The 1,990-nt window shown below is 37.3% G+C and overlaps 1 protein-coding gene across 1 annotated transcript; it reads right to left on the bottom strand.

The window, feature by feature from the left end:
• Window positions 1-22: 22 nt before the first annotated feature.
• LOC129579595 (neuroglian-like) lies at window positions 23-1,384 on the bottom strand (the record flags this gene model as incomplete). Its single annotated transcript, XM_055469748.1, has 3 exons — window positions 23-445; window positions 873-1,047; window positions 1,231-1,384. Coding segments are annotated over 3 exons (752 nt in total), but the record flags the coding sequence as incomplete, so codon positions are not given.
• Window positions 1,385-1,990: the final 606 nt, after the last annotated feature.

Raw genomic sequence — 1,990 nt, forward strand, 5'->3', positions numbered from 1 at the left:
TACCATTCCTTCTCCATTTCATCGTTGGTTCAGGAGTTCCACCAAAAATACAAAACATTTCAATCGATTTGCTTGCCACAGCGACTACATTTCGTTGTGCGTATTGTAGTATTGGCCATTTTGGAGGTGGTACAGGATTTGGAACAACGTGCAAGAAAGGCACGGCTAAAAGATAACGTTTATCATGTTCAAAAGGTGTTGATTCACATTTGAATTTACTACTATTATCTTTTTGATTGATGTTTGAAATGTATAAGTATCCATCTGGTCCCGTTGTCATGCGCGAATCATTGATTGGTTCACCCAGCCCTTCGGCATTGATGTGTTCCCATCGAATTGTTGACGGCCGAGAAAATGGCGGTTCACATTTCAATACAGCCGGTTCATTTTCTTTAACTCGAGTAATAATAGTGTCAAAGACTAAGGGTACTCCAGGGGGATATATCTGAGTAAATGAAAATATAAATATTGTAAATAATCGCATATTCTACCGAGTTTGGATCAAAACGCGTCAATGCGTGTCAATGCGCTGAATATCAAGCTGCGAATGCATACAAATATGGTCAATAAAATGTGCGTATTTGCAACTGTCATTCGTGCTCGCCACGAACGAGACGAAGCAACAGAAGAAAACAACAACAATAACACATGGTGCGGCTGTTGACACTATATTTTCCTATATTTCGAATTGACGCGCTGTGTAGTTCCGATTTGAAAAGTTAAATTACATTGATGTGCCCGTTGAAATTGGGGGCGCTCGCGTCGCCTCAAATGACTTTGACGTTAAACAGCCGCCACACGCAATAACACTACGGAACGCAGTGCAAATGCCTGTGAATATTTGTCAATACGTGTCAATAAAGTAAATATACCCATGGTTCTTTCCCCCTAGCAAGAAATGTCACGGTACTTGACGAGGCAATGCCATTTTCATTTTTAGCGAAGCATTGGTATTGGCCAGGTTTATCGATGGTTATTGAACCACTATTTGCATCCGTTCTGAGTTTGGTCCAGTCGAATTCAGCGCCATCTCTTTTCCAATAATACCTAGCATGGATGAAAAACAATATTTTCCATTCATTCAATGCCGTTGCTTTCAGAATGCTACTCAGAATTTGGAATTGATTTTTCCAAAGCTCGGTGTTGCATTGAATTACTACGATTTGCATATAAAATCGGTTTTTCTTTTCGTTAACACAAATCAGAATATTTTCATAATGAATAAATTACGTAATATTATTTCCTTCAGCTTCACAGGGTACTATAGTGTCCCCCTTATGTAATAGCTCTTCTTTTGGTGGTTGTTTCGTGAACTTTGGGAAAATAGTGCCTATTAACGGAACAATAATTAGCAATTCATTCGAAAATGTGGATACAGTAGAATCTCGGAAAAATAAACTCACACAAAAGTTAAGCGAATTTTGACGGCTTCGAAATTTGTTTACAAAGGGCTTGAAAAAGAAATGTTGGTCTCAAAATGTTCAAAAATGAAATGACACAATGTCATCCCGTATGCAAATAAAGTGACTGACAGTCATTCAGTTGTTTGTAGCTGCAAATAACTTAAACTGGCTAAGTTGATTGTATTCAAGAATGTTGTATAGAAATAATCACTTTTAGTTATTCTTTCAGCCAGCCGTCTAATTTCGGACTTTTTGGCTACTAGATGACTATAACTGAAGTTGACTACAGTCAAATATTTTGTTCGAGATAATTACTTTTAGTTACTGATAGTCAGCCAAAAAGTCCGAAATTAGACGGCTGGCTAGTCAGTCACAAATTTTTCACACGGGATAGGAACGATAAAAAAAACTAGGTTTCTTGAAATTTTCCAGAAAAGTGAATCACCTCTGGAATATTTCGATTAACTTCTACGAGATTCTACTGTAATTAAAAAAATATTTTATTGGCTTTGTGCTGGGCTGGTACGTAAGAAACATGACTGTGTATCTGACATCAAACATACGTATATTACATCATGTAATTTACC

This window comes from Sitodiplosis mosellana, unplaced genomic scaffold, assembly GCF_009176505.1.
Source record: "Sitodiplosis mosellana isolate CC-2019 unplaced genomic scaffold, AAFC_SMos_1.0 Smas_scaffold_6266, whole genome shotgun sequence".
In the NCBI taxonomy this organism is placed as follows: Eukaryota; Metazoa; Arthropoda; class Insecta; order Diptera; family Cecidomyiidae; genus Sitodiplosis; species Sitodiplosis mosellana.